Consider the following 24,458-nt stretch of genomic DNA (forward strand, 5'->3'; position numbering starts at 1 on the left):
GCCTGGTTGGCCCTGTCTGGGGCTATCGTCGGACAGGGCCACAGGGCCACAGTGTCCCCTGACCCACCCCTGTCTCAGTCTCCAGTATCTATGCTGCAATAGTCTATGTGCCGGGGGGCTAGGGTCAGTCTGTTATATCTGGTGTAATTATCCTGTCTTATCTGGTGTCCTGTGTGAATTTAAGTATGCTCCCTCTAATTCTCTCTCCCTCCCCTCCCGGAGGACCTGAGCCCTAGGATCATACCTCAGGACTACCTGGCTTGATGACTCCTGGCTGTCCATAGTCCACCTGGTCGTGCTGCTGCTCCAGTTTCAACTGTTCTGCCCGCGGCTAGGGAACCCTGACAAGTTCACCGGACTCTCTCTCTCTCTCTCTACCGCACCTTCTGTTTCGACCTCTGAATGCTCAGCTATGAAAAGCCAACTGACATTTACTCCCGAGGTACTGACCTGTTGCACCCTCTATCACCACTGTGATTATTATTTGACCCTGCTGGTCATCTATGAACATTTGATCATCTTGAAAAACAATCTGGCCTTAAATGGCCATGTGCTCTTATAATCACCACCCGGCACAGCCAGAAGAGGCTCTGAAGCCACCCCTCAGAGCCTGGTTCCTCTCTARGTTTCTTCCCAGGTTCCTGCCTTTCTAGGGAGTTTCTCCTAGCCACTGTGCTTCTACATCTGCATTATTTGCTGTTTGGGGTTTTAGGCTGGGTTTCTGTATAGCACTTTGTGACATCTGCTTATGTGAAAAGTGCTTTATAAATATATTGATTGACTAATCACTTGGCAAATGGAGTTTGTGGAGTACATTGTTTGTGAAAGATCCTGGTTCTACTGTAGGCCTAATTATACCAAAAAGTATGTACAATGACCTGGTGGTTTGTGAAGGGTGTGTCAGCACTTAGTACACAATTGTGTTCGGCATTTCAAGACTGCAAATTAATGATAAACTACAGCTTCATCCAGAGGTCACATAAGAAATATTTCAGAGAGAATTTAGACTCCAGAGAATTGTACCTTATACATACAATTCATCCTTCATTTATTCCGTTAGATATCCATCAAGTAGATGGTTCAATGTCTTTTTTTTCCATCAAGGAAAGGACAGAAATAAATTAGATGCAACAAAGGGCAACAGAAAAAAACATTGCCGGATGTTATCTGTCGTTTAGGGTTGCAGCACACCCTATCAGCATTACACTATCACTTTCTCAAGGACAACACAAGTTACGTTTCCCAGTGTACGTAGCTTTCCTTTCAAAKAATTMMATTTTTAAACTAATAATGTATCTGTATGAATGAAATAAAATTAATCATCTGTTATGACATGGATTTTCCTATTTGACAAAAGATCAAACACTAAACATTCAGTCTCTCAAAGGTTAATAAAAGGAAATATATTTTTCTGTAAACAAATGAATGCAAATAAATATTTAAATCTGTGACAGATGATATGATTCATATCAATAATTGTAACCTTCTTGAGCAAAAGCATACATTGGACTACAAATTACTTGAACTAATTACTTTAAAGGTTCCATCTGTTTTGTAAAATAAAACCCAATTKATCTCTATGGCCATATACAATGAGTGTAAAAAACATTATGCCCTTCCACCCTCTTAACGGCACACATACACAATCCATGTCTCAATTGTCTAAAGGCTTAAAAATCATTCTTTAACCTGTCTCCTCCCCTTCATTTACACTGATTGAAGTGGATTTAACAAGTGACATCAATAAAGGATCATAGCTTTCACCTGGTCAGTCTATGACGTGGAAAGAGCAGGTGTTCCTAATGTTTTGTACACTCAGTGTATAATATCATATCAAAAAGACTCAAGAGACATTAAGTAAATACATAGTATATCAAGCAAATATAGCCTTTCCACCCCAGGGACTTTTATGTTTTTTTCCATAGTTACTCTTTCAAAAATGTCACATTTATGTACTTTGGTTAGTGACAAACTCCATTTYCTCATAAAGCGTCCCCTCTATAGAACATTTACATCTACTCAGGTTTAGCTGATCGGAGCCCCTGTTGTGACTAGTTTGTAGTAGGCAGCCCTCTTAGCCATGAGTTCCTCATGTGTCCCCTTTTCTATGACAGCACCTTGGGACATGACGGCTATGATATCTGCCGTCTGGATGGTAGACAGTCTGTGGGCAATGACAATGCAGGTGCGTCCACGTCTGGCCTCATCCAAAGCCGCCTGCACTGTCTGTAGTTGGAAAACACAATGTTAAAAATAAGTTCAGTTGAAAGTGTTTGTTTTCATCATAAGGACATTCTATATTCTCTCTAATGTAATACAGTACATGGCATGCTAAGAAAATATCTAAGCAAATGCATCATTGAGCTGTGGATAGAGTGRTTCATCTGATAGAAAGGATAATCAAGAGGTGATATATATATACTGAACAAAAATAAAAATGCAACATGTAAAGTGTTTCATGAGCTGAAATAAAAGATCCCAGAAATCTTCCATATGCACAGAAAGTGTATTTCTCTCAAATTTTGTGCACAAATTAGTTTACATCCCTGTTAGTGAGCATKTCTCMTTTGTCAAGATAATCCATCCACCTTACATGTGTGGCATATCAAGAAGCTGATTAAACAGCATGATCATTACACAGGTGCAGCTTATGCTGGGGACAATGAAAGGCCACTAAAATKTGCAATTTTGTCACACAACACAATGCCACAGACATCTCAAGTTGAGGGAGCGTGCAATTGCCATACTGATTGCAGGAAGGTCCACCAGAGCTGTTGCCAGATAATTTAGTGTTMATYTCTCTACCATTGGCCTCCTCCAACGTCGTTTAGAGAATTTGGCAGTACGTCCAACCGGCCTCACAACCGCAGACCATGTGTAGCCAYRCCAGCCCATGRSCTCCATATCYGGCTTCTTCACCTGYGGAATTGTCTGAGACCAGCCACCCRGACAGCTGATGAAACTGTCGSTTTGCACAACCAAAGAATTTCTGCACAAACTGTCAGAAACAGTCTCAGGGAAGCTCGYCTGCTCGCTCGTCGTCCTCACCGGGGTCTTGACCTGACTGCATTTGGCATCGTAACCGACTTCAGTGTGCAAATGCTCTCCTTCGATGGCCAGTAGAACGCTGGAGAAGTGTGCTCTTCACAGATTAATCTCGGTTTCAACTGTACCGGGCAGATGRCAGGGTATGACGTTGTGGGCGAGCGGTTTGCTGATGTCAGCGTTGTGAACATAGTGCCCCAAGGTGGCGGTGGGGTTATGGTATGGCCAGGCATAAGCTACACAATTGCATTTTATCGATAGAAATGTCAACACACAGAGATACCGTGACGAGATCCTGAGACCCATTGTCGTGCCATTCATCTGCCGCCATTACCTTATGTTTCAGCATGATAATGCACGGCCCCATGTTGCAAGGATCTGTACACAATTCCTACTCACCAGACATGTCACCCATTGAGCATGTTTGGGATAGTCTGTATCGATGTGTATGACAGYGTGCTCCAGTTCYTACCAATATCCAACAACTTTGCACAGCCATTGAAGAGGAGTGGGAAAAYATTCCACAGGCCACAATCAACAGCCTGATCAACTCTATGCAAAAGGAGATGTGTCACRCTGCATGAGGAAAATGGCGGTCACACCAGATACTTTTCTCATACCTTGTTTTGAGGTATATAWGACCAACAGATGCATATCTGTATTCCTAGTCATGTGAAATCCATACATTAGGGCCTAATGAATTTATTTAAATTGACTGATTTCTGTATATGAACTGTAACTCAATAAAACCTTTGCAATAGTTGCACGTTGCATTTATATTTTTGTTCAGTGTACATTGGTCTGGTCTATGGGTACCTTTTCACTCTCTGTGTCCAATGCAGAGGTGGCCTCATCCAGAAGCAGGATCTTAGGGTTTCTGACTATTGCCCGAGCGATGGCGATGCGTTGTTTTTGCCCTCTGGAGAGCTGGGAGCCCTGGGCGCCAACCGGAGTCTCATATTTCTGCCAGAGTCAAAGATAACACAGGAGTGTCTAGTACACTACTTACAATATGAAGAGAACAGTATCAGAAGAAAATATCATGTTCCGCCACAATAACATGTTTCATTTTTTTACATTCTTCACAGTATAAATGGAAGTTGGATAGTGTGACATAGACGTATTACAAAGATTACAATTACAAAGTACAATTTCACTTCCTTTACTCACATCTGGCAGAGTCATCACAAAGTCATGGAGATAAGCTTTCTTTGCAGCATCAACAATCTCCTCCATGCTCATGTTCCTGGTGTTATCACCATACTGTATGTTTTCAGCAATACTGCAGTCAAACAGCACTGGCTCTTGGGAGACGATGCCAATCTGAGCCCTCAGGAAGGGCACGTTGACAGTGTGTGATGGACGGCCATCGATCAACTGAAATGGGAACAAGGAAGTGTTTATTGTAAATACAAATAATAGTAATAGACTTTGGCAGGCACTGTRGGCACACTTGATGAATTGTACCTGTGATTCCATCTACACTGAGTGTACAAAACATTAAGAACACCTGCTCTTTCCATGACATAGGCTGACCAGGTGAATCCAGGTGAAAGCTATGATCCCTTAGTGATGTCACTTGTTAAATCCATTTCTATCAGTGTAGATGAATGGGAGGAGACAGGTTAAAGAATGATTTTTAAGCCTTGAGGCAATTGAGACATGGATTGTGTATGTGTGCCATTCAGAGGGTGAATGTGCAAGACAAAAAATGTAAGTGCCTTTGAACGGGGTATGGTAGTWGGTGCCAGGCGCACAGGTTCGTGTCAAGAACTGCAACGCTGCTGGGTTTTCCACGCTCAACAGTTTCCCGTGTGTATCAAGGTGTTCCTAATGTTTGGTATACTCAGTGTACATGGCAGATAAGGTAAAGCACAGGAGGTTGGTGGAACCTTAATTGGGGAGGACGGGCTTGTGGTAACGGCTGGAGCGGAATTAGTGGAATGCTATCAAACACATGGTTTCCAGATTTATTTATTTTTACGCCACTTMATTTGCTCCGTTCAAGCTGTTGTTATCAGCCATCCTTCCCTCAGCAGCCTCCACTGAGGTAAGGTCATGTAAATGAAGTTGGGTCTGGTCTGAGGACTCACCACTCTGCCCTCATCTGGATCATAGAACCTCTCCAACAGCTGCACACTAGTGCTCTTCCCACAGCCACTACAGCCCACAAAGGCCAGGGTCTGGCCCGGTTTCACAGACACCAGTAGTCCATTTAGCACCTGGATGTCAGGCCGGGTCGGGTATGTGAACTTGCAGTTGATGAATTCTAACTCCCCTTTGAAATCATCCTGGAAAGAGGGCATGGCATTATTACACACCAACATGTTTGATGTCAATGTGAATAATGATCCTTTTCCACTTGTACTGAAAATGTCTGATTGAATAAACAATCATGTTTTTCTCACCCATTTCTCCCCGTCTATCTGACTCATGCTGATTTTGGGGACTCGGTCCAACAGTTTAAAGAACTGGGCAGCTGCAATCTTGGCTTTGGCATAATCTGGGGTGAATGAGGAAGCTTTTCCCAGTGCCGTCCCACTGATCACAATGGCAGAGATCACTCTGSGGATATGCACAACACATTGGCATTTGTTTGATAATACAGTAAGCTTTTAGGACAGAAATACAGCTTAAATGGGTATGTTTTTGAAAATGTACAGTAAACATGATGATGACCTATATGSAGTATTGTTATTCACAGGTTTTCTGTATGTCACTGTAAATACTAAATGCACAACATTCAGCAAAAGAAACAAATGTACCTGAAGACCACCAGGTAATGTAATCTTTCAGAGCTGACCAGATAGCCTCCGTATCTAAAGGAGGCGGCGTACGCCATAAAGATAACACACTGAGCAAAGGCAAAACAGATGCCGTAGATGTTTGCCTTCTTCTTGGCAGACTTATACGGAGCCTCCAGCTGCTGTTCATATGTATCCACAAATGTGCTCTCCTTGCACAGCCCTGCGATGGTCCTGATGTTGGCTAGAGCCTCGCTGGACACCTGTGCGAGAGAAGGCAGATTGTCAAGTCTCTAAATTGAAATTTAAGTGAATAACACTCTCTGGACCAGTGCCTCGTACGAGGTCCTTTCATTTGACAGAAATGTTCTAACAACCCTTTTAGGGACCATTATTGAATTATCTTCAAATCAAACCAAATGCGCCAAATACRACAGGTGTAGACCTTACAGTGAAATGCTTACTTACAAGCCCTTAACCAACAATGCAGTTTTAAGAAAAATAAGTGTTAAGTAAAAAATAGACAGGTAAAACATTTAAATAAAAGTAACAAATAATTAAAGAGCAGCATTAAAAGAACAATAACGAGGCTATATACAAGGGGTACCGGTACAGAGTCAATGTCCGGGGGCACCGGTTAGTCGAGTAATTCAGGTAATATGTACATGTAGGTAGAGTTAAAGTGACTATGCATAGATAATAAACAGCGAGTAGCAGCAGCGTAAAAGCGGGGGTGGGCAATGCGAATAGTCTGGGTAGCTATTTGATTAGCTGTTCAGGAGTTTTATGGTTTGGGGGTAGAAGCTGTTAAGAAGCCTTTTGGACCTAGACTTAGCGCTCCGGTACCGCTTGCCGTGTGGTAGCAGAGAGAACAGTCTATGGCTAGGGCGGCTGAAGTCTGACAATTTTTAGGGCCTTCCTGTGACACCACCTGGTATAGAGGTCCTGGATGGCAGGAAGCTTGGCCCCAGTGATGTACTGGGCCGTACTCGCACTACCCTTGCGGTCGGAGGCCGAGCAGATGCCATACCAGGTAGTGATGCAACCAGTCAGGATGCTCTCGATGGTGCAGCTGTAGAACCTTTTGAGGATCTGAGGACCCATGCCAAATTTTTTCAGTTTCCTGAGGGGGAATAGGCTTTGTCGTGCCCTCTTCACGACTGTCTTGGTGTGTTTGGACCATGATCATTTGTTGGTGATGTGGACACCAAGGAACTTGAAGCGCTCAACCTGCTCCACTACTGCCCCATCAATGAGAATGGGTGCATGCTCGGTCCTCYTTTTCCTGTAGTCCACAATCATCTCCTTTCTCTTGATCACGTTGARGGAGAGGTTGTTGTCCTGGCACCACACGGCCAGCTCTCTGACCTCCTCCCTATAGGCTGTCTCATCATTGTCGTGATCAAGCCTACCACTGTTGTGTCATCTGCAAACTTAATGATGGTATTGRAGTCGTCCCTAGCCATGCAGTCATGATTGAACAGGGAGTAGAGGAGGGGACTGAGAACGCACCCCTGAAGGGCCCCCGTTTTGAGGATCAGYGCGGCGGATGTGTTGTTACCTACCCTTACCACCTGGGAGCGGTCCGTCAGAAATCCAGGATTCAGTTGCAGAGGGAGGTGTTTAGTCCCAGGGTCCTTAGCTTAGTGATGAGCTCTGAGGGCACTATGATGTTGAACGATGAGCTATAGTCAATGAATAGCATTCTCACGTAGGTGTTCCTTTTGTCCAGGTGAAAAAGGGCAGTGTGGACTGCAATAGAGATTGCATCATCTGTAGATCTGTTTGGGCAGTATGCAAATTGGAGTGGGTCTAGGGTTTCTGGGATAATGGTGTTGAAAAKCACTTCATGGATACAGACGTGAGTGCTACGGGTCGCTAGTCATTTAGGCAGGTTACCTTGGTGTTCTTGGGCACAGGGACTATGGTGGTCTGCTTGAAACATGTTGGTATTACAGACTCAGTCAGGGACAGATTGAAAATGTCATTGAAGACACTTGCCAGTACACATCCTGGTAATCCATCTGGCCCTGCGGCCTTGTGAATATTGACCTGTTTAAAGGTCTTACTCACATCGGCTACGGAGAGCGTGATCACACAGTTGTCCGGAACAGCTGATGCTCTCATGCATGTTTCAGTGTTGTAATGTAATGTAATGTAAATGTTTCAGTGTTACTTGCCTTGAAGCGAGCATATAATTAATTTAGCTTGTCTGGTAGGCTTGTGTCACTGGGCAGCTCGCGGTTGTGCTTCTCTTTGTAGTCTGTAATAGTTTGCAAGCCCTGCCACATCYGACGAGCGYCGAGCCGGTGTAGTATAATTCAATCTTAGTCCTGTATTGACGCTTTGCCTRTTTGATGGTTCGTCACAGGGCATAGCGGGATTTCTTATAAGCTTCCCGAGTGGCGCAGCGGTCTAAGGCACTTTATCTCAGTGCTTGAGGCGTCACTACAGACACCCTGGTTCGAATCCAGKCTGTATCACAACCGGACATGATTGGGAGTCCCATAKGCCAGCGCACAATTGGCCCAGTGTYRTCCGGGTTTGGCCGGTGTAGACCGTCATTGTAAATAAGAATTTATTCTTAACTCACTTGCCTGGTTAAATATWTWTTWTTTTTTATTCAGTCCCACTTTTTGAAAGCGGCAGCTCTACGCTTTAGCTCAGTGCGTATGTTGCCTGTAATCCATGGCTTCTGGTTKGGGTATGTACATACTGTCACGCCCTGATCTGTTTCACCTGTCCTTGTGATTGTCTCCACCCCCTCCAGGTGTCGCTTATTTTCCCCAATGTATTTATCCCTGTGATTCCTGTCTCTCTGTKCCAGTTCGTCTTGTATTTTTGTCAAGTCAACCAGCGTGTTTTTCCCGTTCTCCTTTTGCTATTCTCTTTTTGATAGTCTTCCCGGTTTTGACCCCTGCCTGACTCTGGACTACTTTCCTGTYTGCCTGATCATCCTGCCTGCCCTCTGACCTTGATTCTGCCAGCCCTTCGGTACCCTTGAACTCTGAACTGGTTTTGACCCTTTTTCCTGTCCWCGACATTCTCTTCCATTACCCTATTGGATTATTAAATACTGTAAGACTCCAACCGTCTGTGTCTGGGTCTCGCCTTGTGTCATGATACATACAGTCACTGTGGGGACGGTGTCGTTGATGCACTTATTGAGGAAGCCAGTGACTGATGGTGTGTACTCCTCAATGCCATCGGAAAAATCCCGGAACATATTCCAGTCCTGTAGCTTAGCATCTGCTTCATCTGACCACTTTTTTATTGACCGAGTCACTGGTGCTTCCTGCTTTAGTTTTTGCATGTAAACAGGAATTAGGAGGATAGAATTATGGTCAGATTTGCCAAATGGAGGGCGAGGGAGAGCTTTGTTCGCGTCTCTGTGTGTGGAGTAAAGGTGGTCTAGAGTTTTTTTTTCCTCCTCTGGTTGCACATTTAAAATACTGGTGGAAATGAGGTAAAATGGATTTTAGTTTCCCTGCATTAAAGTCCCCGGCCACTAGGAGCGTCGCCTCTTGATGAGCGTTTTCCTGTTTGCTTATGGCCGTATACAGCTCATTGAGTGCAGTTTTAGTGCCAGCATCGGTTTGTGGTGTTTAACTCACCTGTCCTGCTGCTTCCATTGCCTTCTTATCCTCGTTTGCGAAACCTGTCAGCATTTTGGCTTGGAAGACCCCAGACAAGCCAATAAGTGGTATAAAGCAAACCACTACCAAGCTTAACTTCCAGCTAAAGGAGAACGCAATGATGAAAGACGCTCCGATGTTGGTCAAGGAGTTCACAATCATCCCAATCTGCGATCCAGTTGCCTGCAGTGAAAATACTATTAATTCTCCAAGCTCATTTCATAAACAGAAATATATACAGTGAGGCACAAGGAAATGTTTCAAAACTACCCCTTTGGATCATCTCATAATTTGTTAGAAATGGTTCTAATGGGTTCCACGGTATGTGTCCCTGACACTCACCCCCTGGACCATGGAGGCGTCAGTGGCCAGCCTGGTGGTGAGAGCTCCAGGGCTGTTCCTGGGGTCATCAAACCAGCCTACCTCCTGTTTCAACATGGCCTGGAAGCCCACCTTCCTTAGCCTGCGGGTCAGGAGCTCCCCAGACTTCCCAAATGCATAGCCCTTAAACAGAACAACAGTGTTTACACACATTACTAGGGCCTATTGTCTGAATCACATGAGGCTGCTGAGGGGAGAATGGCTCATAAGAATGGCCGGAACGGCGCAAATGGAATGGCATCAAACATCTGGAAACCATGTATTTGACACCATTCCACTCATACCGCTCCAGTCATTACCACAAGCCCGTTCTCCCCAATTAAGGTRCCACCAACCTCCTGTGGTCTGAATGTTAGCATCTTACTATGGAATGTAACAGCTTGATGTGCAGTACAATATAGCTACCTGTAAGAACTGAGAGAAGAAACTTGTCACCGCCACAGCACAGAACAGGATACATATTCCATTGATCTGCGCTCTCTGTTCATCCAAGTCACGTATAGAGAACGTCTGCAAATCAAAACAACAATATGGATGGAATGGAATACATTTAATGGAACAGCAACACCTATAAGTATCACTACCAGCCCAACTAATATGTACATAATCCATAGCCTCTCACCCCAAGGATCTGGCTGAATAAGATAGCATAGATTGGATTGACGGAGCCGTTGATGGCAGCTCCTATAGATCCCAATAGCATGTAGGGCCACTCTGACTTGTTGTACTTCAGGATTCGAGCCACTGGTGCTGGCTCCACACGTTCCTCTGCTTCCTCCTTGGAATGCTGTGGGAATATACTGTATGAGGGACACTCATTTCTCTCAGAAATTAGGAGGGAAAATTGAATAAAGTACACTAATACAAAACTGATAATACAAGGCTGCTTATAGAATGACCTCAATACCTTTGACCTTTGAGGTTCCATCTCGTTTTCCATTATGGCAAGGAATTTGTCTGATTTAATTCTGATACTGCCAGTTATGGCATCAGGGATGAGTTCGTTTGACAGCTGGGTGTGAGATCGCAGGCGAAGAGATTGCCTTTAGGAGAAAGAGTGAATTACAAAGGCTTTACAAATTAGCTTCACTGAATCATTGTTAATCATAAGCAGTGTCACAAGCCTGTTCTGACATGACAATTAGGTTCACCTCAACCCAGATTCATAGCTTCCTCGACTGAAACGCTGAAGGATTTCTTCCTCAATGGTTTCATTGTCTGGACCTAAAATTGAAAATGAACATGTTATTTTCATCCATACAGATAGACTCTATCAAAAGTGAACAATGAATCATTATGAATTGCTCTTTATGTCAGACCTACCTTTGTTTGTTTTGTCACTGGGCATGTCATTTCCTTGGTTCTGAAGGGTAACGAGAGTAAAGTAGACCCCCTTCTTTTCTAGAAGATCATTGTGTGTACCGCTTTCCACTGCCCTTCCGTGCTCAAACCCAATAATGACATCAGCATTGCGGATAGTGGAGAGGCGGTGGGCGATGCTAATGGTTGTCCTGCCCATCCGAGCCTTCAATCACAGACATGATCCGTTTTGTAGTTGAGGTAAACATTACAACATGGGTAGACCATGATTTAAAACTGGAACAAATATTCAAAGCACTGACTTTGTGGTGATATAATGATTGATCGATTTTGTCTTGGAGTCACACACCTTGTCAAGTGCCTCTTGTACAATGGCCTCACTCTCGTTGTCCAGAGCCGAGGTAGCCATGTCCAGCAACAGGATCCTGGGGTTGCGGATCAGAGCTCGTGCAATAGCGATCCTCTGCTTCTGTCCTCCACTCATCTGACCACCACCCTCACCCACCAGCGTATCAAACCTCTGTATAACCACAGACAAACGTTTTCTCATTTTGACATTTCAATGTGTTTCTTGTATGAGATAGTATCAGAGTAATACATTGTATTTATTTGCTAAAGGTGTGCCTGTGGTACCTGTGGGAGGTCCATGATAAAGTTATAGGCGTTAGCCTCCTTGGTGGCCTGGATGATGTCGTCCATGGTGACCCCAGGTCGCCCGTAGCGGATGTTGTCAGCGATAGTCGTGGCGAACAGCACCGGCTCTTGCTCTACTATACCAATCAGAGAGCGAAGCCACTGGATGTTCAGGCTGCGGATGTCATGGCCATCCAAAGTCAMCTATAAATGAGAAGCATTATGTGCATCAAACACAATAACATCTTGTACTGGGCTTTAGTCATACGTTTTGTGTCCCAACCATATTGCCGTAATAATGTGATAGTAAACATAGGTGTATCTTCTGAGCCTTATTACCATTCCTTCCTTGGGGTTGTAGAATCTCTGAAAGAGTTGAACTGTGGTGCTCTTCCCTGATCCGCTTGGCCCAACAAAAGCTGTGGTTTCTCCTGCTCTGATCAGCATGCTCAAAGAATCTAAAATCTAAGTAAACAGATGGTGGTTGTACATTGAGATATCTTTTGGGGATGATTTGAAGTTAAAGAAAGTGAGCGAAGAGGGTTTACCTTCACATCTGGCCTAGAGGGGTAGTTAAATGTGACATTGTGGAATTCAATGTCACCCGTGACYTTGTCTAGTTTGTGGCCCTTCTCTGAGAAACAATCGATTTCTGGCTCCTGAAAGTGAACAGATTTATAAAATACTTTATAACTGAAACGTAATTGTTCTTAGTTCATATATTTTCWAAAATTCTGGCCTTACCCGGTCAATGGTATCGAAGATGGTCTTGGCTGCAGCTCGACCTGAGGCGAAGGCTTCCAGGCATGGTGAGGCCTGACCCAGGTTCATAGCTGCCATGAGAACTCCAAAGAATACCTGGAGACAAAAATACAAAGACATCCGTACATTTTCACCACTCCTATTATTACGTATTGGAAACATATTTATTATTTGATCATGTGAGTTGCCATACCTGGATAAGAGTACCAGGGGATAGCTCTTTGGTTTCGATGACCAGTTTTGAGCCATACCAGAATGCCAAAGCATAGCAGAGGAAGATGATACACCACAGGTATCCTTGAAACACTCCAATGATCGTCCCCTTTTTCACACCCCAGTTCTGAGCCTCAATAAGGTTTTTGTCATACCTGTTCAAATGTGAAATGCATATTTATAACAAATTTTCAAGTGCCAAGACATTGAAGTYAGCAGGGAAGGGAAGGTTAATTTGASCAGTGTCTCACAGCAAGAAAATAATCCTGCAGCAACAGGAAATGTGAATTATTGTGTGCATTATAATTAATGGACATTTTTGTTGGGGTTGTTTTAAAGTGGAATTGACTTTTTGAAACCTTCAATACACTACAAGTTTGCATTTCCTGCTGTRCAGCATATTCYCGGCAACAGGGTGATCAAATTAAGATCCTACAGTATTTCAAGTTACCTTTCAACCTCCTTGTCCTCCCCTCCAAAGGCTGCCACTGTTCTGATGGATGACAGTACCTCATCAGCTACTGACCCTGCCTTGGCATAAGCCTGGAGCTCCCGACCTGTCAGTCTGGCAACAGCCTGAGGAGTGAACGAGTGGAGATGACAGACTGGTTTGTCTGGTTTATCTAGTCTAGTACATTTCACACATCTACTAAGGTGGTGTGAGACCTCACTAACAGACTAAGAGGCTGTTACAATAGAATGAGTGACCATCATCAAATAAAGTGATTTAATACATTGACTTCAACCCATCTCACCATGGCCATTAGTCCAGCAGCAAGTCCTATTAGTGGGCTTACTGCGATGACCACCATGGTCAACTTCCATCCTCCGATGAACCCCACCATGAAGCCGAAGATGAAAGTGGAGATCCTCTCAATGAAGATAGACACCTGGTCAGCTATCGCATTGTTGATCTTGTTGATGTCGCTGAGGTGAGAGAACAAGTTCAATCACACAATTGTTGTGGTCCGATTAGAATGTGTCAAACCCAAAATATAAGGRTTATTTATAGAAACATCTTCCAAACATGCCCTCAATCATTCACACATCCCTGTAGAAAATAATTCATGGGTTTCGGTCTTACTCTGATATCCTGGTGTTTAATTCTCCAACTGAATTGCAGTCAAACCAGCCAATCTCCATTCGCATCACCTTCCTAAAGTAAGTCTTCCTGATTCTCTGGATCTGTCTGGCAGCAGCAGACACCCAGAGGGCAATCTACACAGAGCAGGATTGAATGCTTGTTTAGAAGAACCGGTTATAGATTAAGAAGGTTAAGAAGGATGCAAGACTCAATGGAAAGAAAGCCCTTTGAGCAGGAAGTTTAACCCACTTACTTGGAAATAACTAACAATCAAGACTCCTATTCCAATACCAACATAGTAATATGCAAACATGGTCATCTGTGCTTCGATATCCACCCTGTAAAAAAAATGGATGCTTAGCTATACTGTMTATATTTTTGTAAACATTTTGGGATCCATAACCCATTCCATTCTAATCAGGACCTTCAGCATCAGCATGGACAGTAATGTGAATAGATCGACATAGAAAACCTTGGCGCAGGAGTAAAATATAGTCCACAATAGAAAAGTGTCAACTCACCCACAGAAGACCGTTGTGTTCTCTGCTATTTCAAATATGGAGCCATTGATCCAGGTGATGGTGTGGTTAATGCAGGTTTTGTTGGGGTCTGCCAGTTCTTGGACCTCTAGCTCGTATGCCACAAAGGTGTTCGTCATCATGCCATACACCAAGAGCATGAGAGGGGAGGCTGCCCCGTGGACTAGTGCACATAAGCCCCCCACTACCATCATCAGTGTGTCCTTCCATGTTGCAAATCGAAACTGGATCAAATAGATAGGTTACATCATTTTCTTCCAATAAAAGGAAATATAATAYTGTGCAATCATAGCAAAAACAGTCATTATTAATCACAATTCATAATAATTCATAATATCTTAAGGATAAAAAATAAATACCAGTTGAAAGAATCCAACATCCAAGAGCTTTTCTTTTTTCTTTCCATCTCTGCAATAGAAACAATCAAATGGGAAGAGCTGTTGTATGGTGATGATCAAAGTTGATCTGATACTTTCATGATGATAGAAGTGTATAGCGGTATGATAGATATTATGCTAAGAAGARCCAAGTTACAATTGGAAGAGTTTTGTGAAAAGTACCCGTATAGGAAAAAAGTGTTGAAGAAAATAAATAAGATATAGTCAGATTTCATTTGTGAGGTTCATTCAACTGTGAATGAGGGCAATAATGCAATGAATGGAATGTAGTTTACTTGAGTATGAATCAAATGTTGTTATTTGAAAAGTAAAGAAGAAGAAAAAAGAAGCTACTGTTATTTCAATTCCAATCAAAAACAGACACTTACCCTTTTTCATTCTCTGTTCAAAAAGAAAGGTCAAAGTTCAATTGAAACTTGAAGAAGAGATCTACAATATGATTTCAATTCTTACTGGGGCATAATCATGTTAACGTTATGGTATTTGTGGTATAACAGGAAGAAATGGGACACTTACSTTCTTCTTCTCTGTCTGGTTTTGTATGGCAATATTCTTTGTCAGTGTCCTCCTGTAGAGAAGTGACCTTTTTCAAGTAAATAGGATCCTTCATTTTTGTAGCTTTAACTCTGACAGGCACGTCCTCGCTGGGTCTAATGGGAGAGAAGGGTCATTTTAGCTCAGTCTTCTTCACAAACATCCGCAAAAATACATTCACAGTCTGGAGTGAACTGTCTGTACTGCCATCCAAATGTAACTTCTATGGTAACACATTTTGTGGGATAAAATYTCTAACAAAACAATCTTAACATCTCTGGAATTCAATGTTGTGTTATYTATTTGCCATGACTATAGACGGAATCAGGACTTTTGGACTATGAAGGACTTGATGACAAGTAGTTGTATCCTTGACAACACCATTAGAGCCATATAATAAGTCCTCTATTACATAATATGGACAAAACATTTGATAATTGAAAGTCATAWTATTGAATAGAAAAACCATAGAATAAATAGGATCTCTGTAAGATTCTTTTTTTTTTTAAAGGAGCTACCCTGACAAATTCTGAAATGTTWTTTTTTTWAAGATATAAATATGTAAATTACAGTACATGGATGGAAAAACACAGAAAAGATCAGTTTAGAGAGTTACTAACAAGTTCAACACATGTATGACTCATTTCTTATCAGAATAAAGAGCATTATTACCATAATACACAAGATATGTAGATATGGAAATATCCAATATGTCTACCATGAAGATCCACTTCAGCTACGCAGAAGAATAATTTCTCATATATGCTTTCCTCCCTATCTTACTATAGAATGAAGAGCAAACTGTAGCGTACCTGTTTTGTCTTCCTGTCAAGGACTCYTCTGATATCCTAGCCATTTGGTCACTACCAACAATAAAGAATCTCTCCTACCAGCGGAAATTCCTATCTTATTCTCAGTCTACGCCTTTCCCACTATCTCCCCTTCCATTAGACTGATAAGAGTTCTATCAGCATTATGTCTCTAACTAAGGAGCTTTTGTGAGGCAAAGGTACATTCGTCCAATCAATGAGTTAATATAAGTTAATGCGTTTAACCATGCATTGATTAATATTAGCATTACTCCACACCTGTCTGACAATTTGTTCTCTTAGAAAGATTYAGGTGTGCAGTATGTGCTGTATTTYTATAAATACATTTAAATAAACTTGAATACTGAAGTACATGGCTTGCATCAAATTCACCAAATATCTGAATTACATGTTTAAATATGCCTCTTGAATAATATGGAAGGAATGTTCAATGAGATGGAAAATATGAATGCAGTAAACGTAAATTATATCAAGATTATTTCTATGTAAGTCAACAGATTGTTGAAAGAACTTCTCCTGTTCCAGTGATAGGTGTGGATCACCTGGATGTCAACAGCAGAACGTCGTAAAATGATTGTACTGACTGACCTAAGGTCGTTAGTCTGTACAGCTAATTCCCCCAGAGCCACCATGATAACATTCATTAATAACAGAATCACACCATARAATATCCACACCATGGATAGTAAAATGAGTGTAATGACCTATGGGCCGTAAGTCTCTAGAGCTGATTCACACAGAGAATATATAGTGCAACATCCATCAATCAGAGATACATAGATACAATCAGAGATACATAACTCCCCAACCTTGGACTAAATTAGGCTAATGAGTATCAGGTCATAGTGTGAACGCATGGAGTTCACTTCTTAGTTAAAGGGCTCGTGAGCACCAACATGTGAAGTTCATATGAGCATGTCAAATTGGGTGTCAAATGAAAGCCAAGAGTCTATATTTTTGAGAAATTAAGCCATTTTTCAACCATTTTCCATCCTAATAATTAGGAATAAGCAAAGGCTTTGATTTCTGGTCAAACAGATGGAAAAKGGGTTTTAGAAAACATTTACCAGAAAAGTCAAAAAGGTATTAGAAATACATCAAAACACAATAATGTTGAAGTAAAAGACTCCTGCCAACTAATATCAACACTTATAGTTCTGGAGGAATGTTCCTGCTTTCTGTTAGTTTAAGAAACATTGCCTTGTGAGTTGAAATTCTGTTACCAAAAACCCACATATCTTTTAGATATTTTCTAATTTCTCTCCCTCATGAGGATGGAGGATAATGAAAGTTCACAGAAGTAACAAGTAAACGGAGACCTATCAATTAGTTACAGTGTTTTACTGATATCAATTTTGAATTACTAAGTTATAAAAACTCAAAATTCCAGTAACGGAATTAGCAAAAAATTGGTAACGGAATTTCTTCAATTGAATCGGCTACAATGGGAAATCATAGTAGYCACAAACTACAGTTGGGTTCACAAGTTTGGACAGTACAGTAGAGTACAGTACTGTAAAGAAAAATATAATTCAGTACAGTACACAGTAGACCACAATAGAGTTGAGAACACTATAATGTACTGTATTGTGCTGAACTATACTGTTCTGAACTACAGTATCAGTCAAAAGTTTGGACACACCTACTCATTCAAGGGTTTTTCTTTATTTTGCTGGTCTCTACATTGTAGAATAATAAGGAAGACATCAAAACTATGAAATAACACATATGGAACCATTTAGTAACCMAAAAAATGTTAAACAAATCAAAATATATTTTATTATTTGAGATTCTTCAAAGTAGCCACCCTTTGCCTCGATGACAGCTTTGCACACTCTTTGAGATTTTTTTCAAAGTCACTGTGTCATGTCATAGCTGACACCCCATTCTTTCTGCAGACATCTTTGAATCTTAATTTGGAGCATATTTTTAAGTGTTTTTGGAAAACATGGACATAAAAAAAACTGAGGAAGATTTTACCGGAATTCTGTTATCAAATTTTTATCTGTAAATGTGTTTTTGTCACATGTTCAGTGAAAATTTGTTAAAAGTAGTCCTTGTGCATAGAGTTATATGGTTTGTTAAACTTTGAAATCAATGTTTTTTGTTTGGCATTCATTTTAAGTGTCAGCGCAATTCCGTTACCGTGGAATTGCCCATGTGTSAATGTTTGAATGCCACAGGATATGCCATAGAGGTTGGCGATAAGACCAGGACTAGGCTCAGGGGTGACTTTTAGATTCTAATATTAAAAATGAGAAGATCGCTTTGAATCGAAACATTGTCAATAAAGGTGGTAATTTGGAGCATATTCAGTTAATGGGCCTTTTTGTTCTTTTCAAGTATACTTCATTAACCCAACAACTACGTTTTTAAGGATGTGCCTATGACCACAAACCATTCAACAGGCAAGAGTACACTCATAATTTCTTTGTTATAAATTATCTTAATATCTGACCAAACTCAGGCCTTTACAAAAGTCTGAATGGTTTCAGGTCAATGCCCGCGATGGCAGCTGTCAGGATAGACAGGAATTTGTATTGCTTTAGAGCCGGTTATTAATTACCATCCGTAACTGATGATAAGTCATATCAAGTGGGAGCTTGAGAGGGTTTGTTTGAGATGGCCTGTAATAAAAACAGGACTGGTCATTGTGAGTCATTCCACTGGGTGTCTCACAATGTAGCTAGAGTGACGACCCTGAATGAATAAGGGTAGTGATGCAAGATAGATCTATGATAATCATAGGCTATCATTATAGACAGATACCATCATGAAAACATCCTATACCAGCATACCCACCACACCTGAATGGTAGGCCAGTAGACTTGGTRCAGTAGGTGATCATTTCAACACTGTCATGTTTACACTTCATTAGTGTTTACATATATATTTCACTCATCCACATAAATAGGATGCAAATCGAAAATTTGAAATTAACGACTGGTTTTCAGCTGTGGTTGAAGTGTAGTTACAGCTTTTATAACGTCCAGCAGATGGAGTACGTCGACCGTCCATAAAAATGTGTTAAATAAAGTTTATTCACACACCGGAAGGTAAAGAACACAGAGAATATAAAAACTATTTTAGGACAAGGAAGACAGTCACTGATGTTACACTATTACCAGCCGCTCAACAAGCGTACTTAGGGGAGCGCAATTCTGTCGCCTGGGGTAAGTTTCCAGTGTTTCTTTGSCATGTCTGAGAAAGGATATTAATCAAGCGGTTCAGTTTTTGATGAACATTAAATGTTAAAAGCGCTTGGTTAAAAGGACAAAGGTTAGYCGAGCTGATAAAGTTGCAGTTTGCTGAACAAGTGATTCGAGTCATTCATGTTTATCATCTTTCAAAGAATGGGCTAACCGCCTTGACGTGGTTATTGAAAGATGTGATGAAATATAACGAGGTTATTTTTTTATATATTTTTTTTAGGTCTTGGCGTCTGAATCTGATTAATGTTCATATTTTATGCGTAGGTGTTGGAGGTCATTGCTGTCATGTGAGGCGCAAAGTTGTGTGTGTGTATATATATATATATATATATATATATATATATATATATATATACTTTTGTATGCAACAGGGGCTAGTAATGTAGATGTGGTATGAAGATTTCAGGCATTTATCCGAATAATATTTGCTCAATAAAAACTAGGCATAATCTATCACCCATAGTGGTCAAAGATCATTCATGGTTAAAATGGTAAACAGGAGATCTTATCATTCTTTTAGATGTTATGTAGACAGTTTGTGGTTTTGTTGATCCAGGTAATAGGGCAGGCTAATCAGTTTGGAGGTATAATACTTTGTAATAATGCATCATATTTTGTAGCCAAGTTGATTTACCCATCAAGTTTCCTCTAATTCCATGCCTCACTTCATGTTCAAATGGCCATGTCATCAGACTGTCTGCCATGTCATCAAATATTCTGTAATTACTGTAGGCAAGTTGTCCTTTGTCCTGGGCACATTCTTGTTTTTMCCYAMGCACTACACAGCTGATTCAAATGATCAAACCATCATCAAGCTTTAATGATTTGAATCAGGTGTGTAGTGCAAAGTCAAAAACACAATTGTCACCCATTTGGGTCCCAGGGAACAGGATTAAGAAACACTGCTCTAGCTGTAGGATAGTCACTTAGCAGAACTTAGTTGCACACCAGAGAAATGTAAATAGACCTTGAATACTTAAACAAATGTCGTAGTGCAAACAGCACAGCAGATATGATATGAATTTGCTTCTAAAATCCAATTAAAATGGATGGAAATATACTGTTTTTCACAATAGCTCTTGGCCTACTATCTGTAAACTACTCAAGAATTTGTCAATGGTTTGCAAAATAGTATCCTACAAGATTCTGCTGTTTTTGCCATTGGACTGATTGCATAGATTTTTCTACTAGTTTGTGCTCCTCTGTAAAATAGAAGATAATATGATATGCCCCCAATGAACCTTCAATTACATATCTTTGCAAATAGAAAATGTTTATTTTTAATATGATAACATATGATGTTTATCTGAATGAACCTCTTTCCTCTCAGAAATGTTCCTGTACATTATTGGACTGGTGGCTTTTTGGTTTGTGTTCCGCTGGTACAGGGAACTCGCGAGAGTACCCAATAAAGGAGAGAAGTATGTCTACATCACTGGCTGTGACTCTGGGTTCGGGAACCTTCTGGCCAGACATCTGGACAAGCTGGGCTTCTGTGTGATCGCAGCCTGCTACACTGAGAAGGGGGAGGACGAACTGAAGAAGGTGTCTTCTGAACGATTGAACACAGTCCACCTGGATGTCATCAGCACTGACAGTGTCAACAAAGCAACAGCATTCATCAAAACCTTGGTTGGGGAGAAGGGTGTGTGTCTTTGAAGTCCAATTTAGCCAAATGTTGCAACTTTTTGTAATACTTGGACATTTTGGTATTTAAAATATCCAAGTATCTAGACTGACTGTTGGTCTACTCAATAATTATATTACTATGAGTCAGATTCAACTGTTGCTATGGAATTTCCAACCACAAACATCTTAAAGGTCCAATGCAGCAGTTATTATCTCGATATCAAATACTTTCTGGGTAAGAATTAAGTACCTTACTCTGATTGTTTTTAAATTCAAATAGTCAAAAAGGAACAACTTGCTTCTTAGCAAAGAACAATTTCTCAAGCAAGATTTTTGCTAGGACTGTCTGGGAGTGGTCTGAGTGGGGAGAACTGAAAACTAGCTGTTATTGGTAGACTGGTTTGGATGTCACCAGACAGTTTTGGATGTCACCAGACAGGCCGAAAACGCCATCCCACTAAAACAGTATGAGAATTCATGCGATCTTTTCAAACAGCTCTAAAAGGGCATTATCATAATGTTCACAATTTCACAGTATTAATCCAACCTCATAGTGTGGAAATATATACAGTTAAAGTTGGAAGTTTACATACACCTTAACCAAATACATTTAAACTCCGTTTTTCACAATTCCTGACATTTAGTCCTAGTAAAAATTCCCTGTCTTAGGTCAGTTAGGATCACCACTTTTTATTTTATGAATGTGAAATGTCAGAATAATAGTAGAGATTGATTTATTTCAGCTTTTATTTCTTTCATCACATTCCCAGTGGGTCAGAAGTTTACATACACTCATTAGTATTCGGTAGCATTGCTTTAAATTGTTTACTTGGGTCAAATTTTGGGGTAGCCTTCCACAAGCTTCCCAAATAAGTTGGGTGATTTTGGCCCATTCCTCCTGACAGAGCTGGTGTAACTGAGTCAGGTTTGTAGGCTCCTTGCTCGCACACGCTTTTTCAGTTCTGCCACAAATTTCTCTATAGGATTGAGGTCGGGGCTTTGTGATGGCCACTCAATCCCTTGTCTTTGTTGTCCCTTAAGCCATTTTTTCCACATCTTTGGAAGTATGCTTGGGGTCATTGTGCATTTAGAAGACCCATTTGCGACCAAGCCTTAACTTCCTGACTGATGTCTTGAGATGTTGCTTCAATAATTCCACATAATTTTAATTCCTTATGATGCCATCTATTTTTTGTGAAGTGCACAGTCCCTCCTGCAGCAAAGAACCCCCACAACATGATGCTGCCACCCCTGTGCTTCACGGTTTGGATGGTGTTCTTGGCTGCAAGCATCCCCCTTTTCACTCCAACATAACGATGGTCATTATGGCCAAATAGTTATATTTTTGTTTCATCAGACCAGAGGACATTTCTCCAAAAAAGTATGATCTTCGTCCCCATGTGCAGTTGCAAAACCGTAGTCTGGCTTTTTTTATGGCGGTTTTGGAGCAGTGGCTTTCTTCCTTGCTGAGCGCCTTTCAGGTTATGTCGATATAGGTACTGTTTTACTGTGGATATAGATACTTTTGTACCTGTTTCCTCCAGCATCTTCCAAAGGTCCTTTGCTGTTGTTCTGGGATTGATTTGCACTTTTCGCACCCAAAGTACATTCATTTCTGGAGACAGAAGCGTCTCCTTCTTGAGCGGTATGTTGGCTGCGTGGTCTCATGGTGTTTATACTTGCAAACTATTGTTTGTACAGATGAACGTGGTACCTTCAGGCGTTTGGAAATTGCTCCTAATGATGAACCAGACTTGTGGAGGTCTACAATTTTTTTTCTGCCGTCTTGGCTGATTTCTTTTMATTTTCCAAGAAATGTGTGAAGTGGATGAAACACTTAGGTTGAAGTCATTAAAACGAGTTTATGTAAACTTCTGACTTCAACTGTACATATAAAACACAGSAAAATCAGTTTTTTGACTGCACTGGGCCTTTCTCACTGTAAGATACCTCACTCCCACATGTGACAACTGGCATGGAAGCACTTGTTGACATTTGTAGGCATGGAATGTTTTCCTCCATCCTTCATTGTGACTACAGCCTGTGTCCTGCTGTGTGTGTGATTTTGTTTGTACTATATGGTCTGCCTTAATGTTTTTTTCAGGTCTGTGGGCTGTGGTGAACAATGCTGGAGTCTCTGTACCATCAGGCCCCTGTGACTGGATGACCGTCGACGACTACAAGTCCATGTTGAATGTTAACCTTATTGGAGTCATTGGTGTGACTCTGAGTGTCCTGCCCCTCATCAAGAAGGCCAGGGGCAGGGTGGTGAATGTGGCCAGCGTGTTTGGGAGGATAAGCGCCTTTGGCGGTCCCTACTGTGTGTCAAAATATGGAGTGGAGGCTTTCAATGACAGTCTACGGTGCGAGTCCCGGCTTTTTGTCTAAGAATATACTGTATCACGTTTATTTGAATGAGTTCAAGAATTGTAGCAAACTGAATAGTGATGCTCAGAGCATTATTCTCTATGGCTCTGACTTTATATGGATACTGTATTGCAGACATGTTTTAATGTTTGTTGTGGCACATTTTTGTGTTTGAATTCCAGGATGAACATGTCAGCGTTTGGAGTTAAAGTCCTGTGTCTTGAACCAGGATTTTTCAAAACAAGTGTGACTGATCTAAATCTCCTGAGAAAAAATGTGAAGACATTGTGGGACAATCTGTCTGAAGAAATCAAAGATCAATATGGACATGATTACCCAGAGAGAGGTACTTTTTAAAATATTGTTTACATTGTTTTAAACAAACAAATATACTGATGAACCTGTGCATGCTGCTGTAGTATGATTGACGCAAATATGTTTATCAAAACCTGTGTGACAGAATGACAAGCACTCTAAGAACGGGCTGACAGGGATTGCCCAGGGCAAATGAACTGGGCAAGTTAAGCCTGCCTTTGACGTCAGCTTGTTAATGGAGGTAATACCTTTCTTCCAGCAAATGTGACATTGGAGAAGAATGTTGCGACGTTGCTGGATGGGGACCTGATGAAGGTTGTGAGCTGCATGGAGCACGCCATCTCTGCTGTCCACCCTCGGACACGCTACTCACCTGGCTGGGATGCCAAGTTCTTATGGTTGCCAATGTCCTACATGCCAACTTGGATCGCTGACAAAATGCTCTTAAAAGATATGGCCAAACCAACAGGATCTATTCTTTAATGTTAATGGTTGTCTGACCAAAAGTAAGAACAAGTCTTTATTTACACCCACGGGACAGCAAGAAAAATGCCATACGTTTTTTCCGATGAGAAAAAAAGTATAGCATTTGATTCAACCAATGAATGAAAAATGAACATTCATTTGTTTACAAACTTAAACAGAGTTGGGATTTGCATTTTGTCTAATCACATTTTGTATTTGTACGGTGTTTCACTGGTCTGATAATAAAATGTAATGGAAAGAGTTTCAGTGGTTTAGATGTTTTCATTGTGTCCACTTGATACATACAGTAAATTATATTCTGTCTCTAGGCCATAAATCCAAACTCTAGTCT

At 41.2% G+C, this 24,458-nt stretch overlaps 2 protein-coding genes across 2 annotated transcripts; one reads left to right on the plus strand and one right to left on the minus strand.

The window, feature by feature from the left end:
- Positions 1-1,001: 1,001 nt before the first annotated feature.
- Positions 1,002-13,945, minus strand: abcb11a (ATP-binding cassette, sub-family B (MDR/TAP), member 11a). The gene is made up of 22 exons (XM_023980847.2): positions 13,818-13,945; positions 13,489-13,660; positions 13,185-13,309; positions 12,714-12,888; positions 12,503-12,616; positions 12,307-12,417; positions 12,098-12,223; positions 11,759-11,962; positions 11,475-11,645; positions 11,129-11,330; positions 10,957-11,029; positions 10,713-10,848; positions 10,428-10,592; positions 10,211-10,315; positions 9,767-9,928; positions 9,404-9,607; positions 5,811-6,052; positions 5,454-5,610; positions 5,139-5,336; positions 4,216-4,422; positions 3,862-4,008; positions 1,002-2,226 (listed from the first exon to the last, which is right to left on the minus strand). Exons 1-22 carry the CDS (start codon positions 13,880-13,882, stop codon positions 2,026-2,028), a joined length of 3,462 nt encoding a protein of 1,153 aa, XP_023836615.2. The 5' UTR covers positions 13,883-13,945; the 3' UTR covers positions 1,002-2,025.
- Positions 13,946-19,154: 5,209 nt separating this feature from the next.
- On the plus strand, positions 19,155-24,368 carry dhrs9 (dehydrogenase/reductase (SDR family) member 9). The gene is made up of 5 exons (XM_023981638.2): positions 19,155-19,291; positions 20,661-20,975; positions 23,064-23,322; positions 23,509-23,672; positions 23,901-24,368. The coding sequence occupies exons 2-5, from the start codon at positions 20,663-20,665 to the stop codon at positions 24,122-24,124; spliced, it is 960 nt and encodes a 319-aa protein (XP_023837406.1). The 5' UTR covers positions 19,155-19,291; positions 20,661-20,662; the 3' UTR covers positions 24,125-24,368.
- Positions 24,369-24,458: the final 90 nt, after the last annotated feature.

The sequence above is a fragment of the Salvelinus sp. IW2-2015 genome, linkage group LG36, assembly GCF_002910315.2.
Source record: "Salvelinus sp. IW2-2015 linkage group LG36, ASM291031v2, whole genome shotgun sequence".
NCBI lineage: Eukaryota > Metazoa > Chordata > Actinopteri > Salmoniformes > Salmonidae > Salvelinus > Salvelinus sp. IW2-2015.

Excerpts from the sequence above, each read along its gene's own strand:
- dhrs9 (XM_023981638.2), top strand. The coding sequence starts at position 20,663 with ATGTTCCTGTACATTATTGGACTGGTGGCTTTTTGGTTTGTGTTCCGC. Across the intron at positions 23,323-23,508 it reads GCTTTCAATGACAGTCTACG|GATGAACATGTCAGCGTTTG; the intron begins GTGCGAGTCCCG and ends TTTGAATTCCAG. Across the intron at positions 23,673-23,900 it reads ACATGATTACCCAGAGAGAG|CAAATGTGACATTGGAGAAG; the intron begins GTACTTTTTAAA and ends CCTTTCTTCCAG.